The sequence below is a fragment of the Tarenaya hassleriana genome, unplaced genomic scaffold (assembly GCF_000463585.1).
Source record: "Tarenaya hassleriana unplaced genomic scaffold, ASM46358v1 Cleome12, whole genome shotgun sequence".
NCBI lineage: Eukaryota > Viridiplantae > Streptophyta > Magnoliopsida > Brassicales > Cleomaceae > Tarenaya > Tarenaya hassleriana.
In genome coordinates, this window is record NW_010962392.1 from 332185 (window position 1) to 335217 (window position 3033).

Here is a 3033-nt window from a genome sequence, read left to right on the forward strand (position 1 = left end):
CCGCTCTTCGATGCTCATCTCCTTCTTTCGTAGCCATTTGTTATTCTATTAAATGAATGGAATAAGTATATGAAAATAGCATTTGTTTGATAAAAATACACTATTTTTTGGGAAAACAAATATGAATAAATATATATATATATATATATTTCACATGCTAAGCTAGGTTGTCATTTTTTATTTACTATTATTTAAAAACCTGCCGGCACTCTCAATTTTAAAATGGCCCGACTATCAAAGAGATTTGTATTATTTAATACAATATATATATATATATATATTACAGATTGTAAATTACATTAAAGAATGACTATGTTTTTCTAAATATAATAATTCAAGTTGGGTCTTTCTTTAGGACAAGTGGAACTTAGGATAGTGTTCCCTCGTTTATTAAACAATGACCATTGACTCACAATACAGCATTTTGCCAGTCACGTCTTTATATATATAAAATTATTCACTTTTTTAAAATTTTAATAAAATTATAATTGTATAGTTTTATATTAATTTCCATTATAGCTCGAGTTTACATTTGATTATATTTTTTAAAAAACATTGGATTCAGATACTAGTGTACATTATTGGGTTCGTTTTTTTTGTAGGCTCTATTTTTTGACAACTCTGAATAACATTTAATTTCAGCAACCAAAAAAAAAGTTTCAAAACTAAGTTAGGGTCATGCCTTCTCTCTCTCCCTATATATATATATATCATATAAAAGATTCATGGCAATTTCATCGGAAGAACCCTAATCAGAGAGAGTTTTAGGATTAAATTAATAAAAAAAAAAAAATCATTTTCCGACAACAAGTTTAGCTCTGGCATCTCCTTGGTTGATCTGAAACTGATCTCCGAGTCCGAAATGCGCCATTAAAAGCCACACAAAGTTGATTAGCTCTCCTCCTCTACTCAGCTGCTTCACATGAGCTGTGGCTTCGCACCTGCAAGCCCAGAATTCGCTTATTTGCTTAATAACCGATTAACCGAACCGATCTAAATTGGATAATATCTAAACCGGATAAAAAGTTTTCGGAAAACCAAAAAATTCTCTTAAAAAAATATCTTTCTCAATAAAAACAGAAATGGAATCGAATAGAACCAAATTCAACATCAAAATCGAATAGTTATCATTTTTTAAAAACTGAAATTATCAACACATAGTATAATCGAAGTGAATCGAATGGTTATAATTTTTTTTAAAACCGAAAACCAAATACCAAGTAAAAAACCGAAAATTTCTTTTAAAAAATGATTACTTTACCAATAAAAAACGAAAACCGAACCAGAATGAATATAGTATAAAAACCGGACGGTTATAATTTTTCTAAAATCGAAATAACTGAATCCGAATATATTCTAACTTAACCTGAATCTAAAGGTTATGATTTTCAAAAACCAGAAAAGCGAATCGAACCTAAACCGAATAGATCAGTTTAAGAAAACCTTCGAAAAATACCAAAAATTTCTTTTTAAGAAAACGAATATCTTCATCGAAACCTAACCGAACATAATCCGATATAAAAAACGAACGATTATATAACCGAACCGAATCGAAAACCGAAACCGGAGTAAAGCGCCCCCTCCCTGCCTACCTGCAAGCGGCATAGGACAGCAACTCGACCCAAACTCTGCTCATAATCATCCACTTGTTCACCTTATGCTTCTCCTCCACCAGTTTCAGCTGTTTGGCCAGCGAGCTCCCTTCGAACAGCACCGACTTGCTCCTGTCTCCCTTCACGTCCACCGGCTCCACGTCCGTACTAATGGAGCTTATCGTCCTGCACGCTTCCCTCACCTCCCTCTCCATCACATGCCTCCTCTCCATCAGCTTCCTCGCCTCCGCCATCGTATCTCTGAACCTTATCTTCCCGATTCCCGCCACTTCCGACATCAGCTTCGGCTGCATTATCAGCAGATACATCATGTAATCCGACATCACTTTGCTGAACTCTCGAGCGTCGCAGTTTTTCTCGGTCGATCCCTCCTCGTCTTCGGCCTGGTAGCATAGCTCGGTGGCGATGTGCCACATGAGAAGGCTCTGGTCGTAATCCACCGCGTTCGACACGTACTGCATCAGCTTCCCGTGATCTTCGCTCCATTTCTCGTCCGCGCGGCTCGACGTCTCGGCCTTGTCTGATCTCGTGTGACGCAAAGCCCACTCCCCTCGAGCCGAGGATATTCTCTTCGCGTTATCTGGCGTGTCTGCAAAGTGAGACTTCTCTCTCAGCTCGTTGAATATGAACCTCCACTGGTTCAGTGTCAATCTCTCGCTGTACACGAATCTCATCCTATCGATCAGATCCTTGACGTTCAAGTAATCGACGATCCAATCCCATACGTCGCTCGTAAAGTGCGGATTCCGGATCCAGAACTCGACGTAAATCCTCAGAGGGGAGAGTATTTGACGAGTGACCTGGTTTTTCCTCGACCAGCGTTCGATACCGTGGCTCATAGACTTGTGGAAAAGATCGATTCCACGGCCGATGCTTCTGAATAAGCCCTGGATCATTGCAGCGAAGAACCGGAACACGTAAATGAGGGGTTTGCAGAGAAGATCTAACAGGCTCTTGACCTCGTGGATCGGTTTTACGTGCGTTTTCATGCAGTAGGCGACGAAGTTGAAAGCGTGAAGATTTCCTGACCATCTCCTGAGCAGAAATGGCGTGGCCAGGATCTCGTGCTCAACCCCATCGCAGCATTCTTGCTTCTGCCATTTCAGGGCCCTGAAAGCAAGAATCTTGTTTAATGTTATGTCTTTAAATGACAAGGCCTGGTAAGGGTCATCCCTCAGCTGGCTTAGGACAGCGAATGTCCAGTCGGAGACCAAGTATACGAGGATGGACACGAAATCTAGGAAGATTCCGACAGCAAAGAGGAAATATGTGATGACAACATCTGCTCCGTGGAATTCTTGGCTCTTCCTGGGTCTGTAATGGAACTTACAGAAGGCGGCTAGGAATGAGCCTAAGGCTACGACCCGGAAAACGACGGCGAACCAGGAATGAAGAACAGGAGTCTTAGTGTACAGAGCGT

General features: G+C 40.2%; 1 protein-coding gene across 1 annotated transcript in view; it reads right to left on the reverse strand.

The window, feature by feature from the left end:
• Positions 1-710: 710 nt before the first annotated feature.
• LOC104806187 overlaps positions 711-3033 on the reverse strand; it is a 3529-nt gene continuing 1206 nt past the window's right edge. Inside the window, exons 2-3 of the mRNA XM_010530951.2 lie at positions 1593-3033; positions 711-941 (exon numbers count right to left, since the gene is read on the reverse strand). The exon at positions 1593-3033 is cut by the window's right edge and continues 22 nt beyond it. Of these exons, the coding sequence (XP_010529253.1) occupies positions 794-941; positions 1593-3033 (1589 nt within the window). The 3' untranslated portion in view covers positions 711-793. The remainder of the gene's footprint in view (positions 942-1592) is intronic.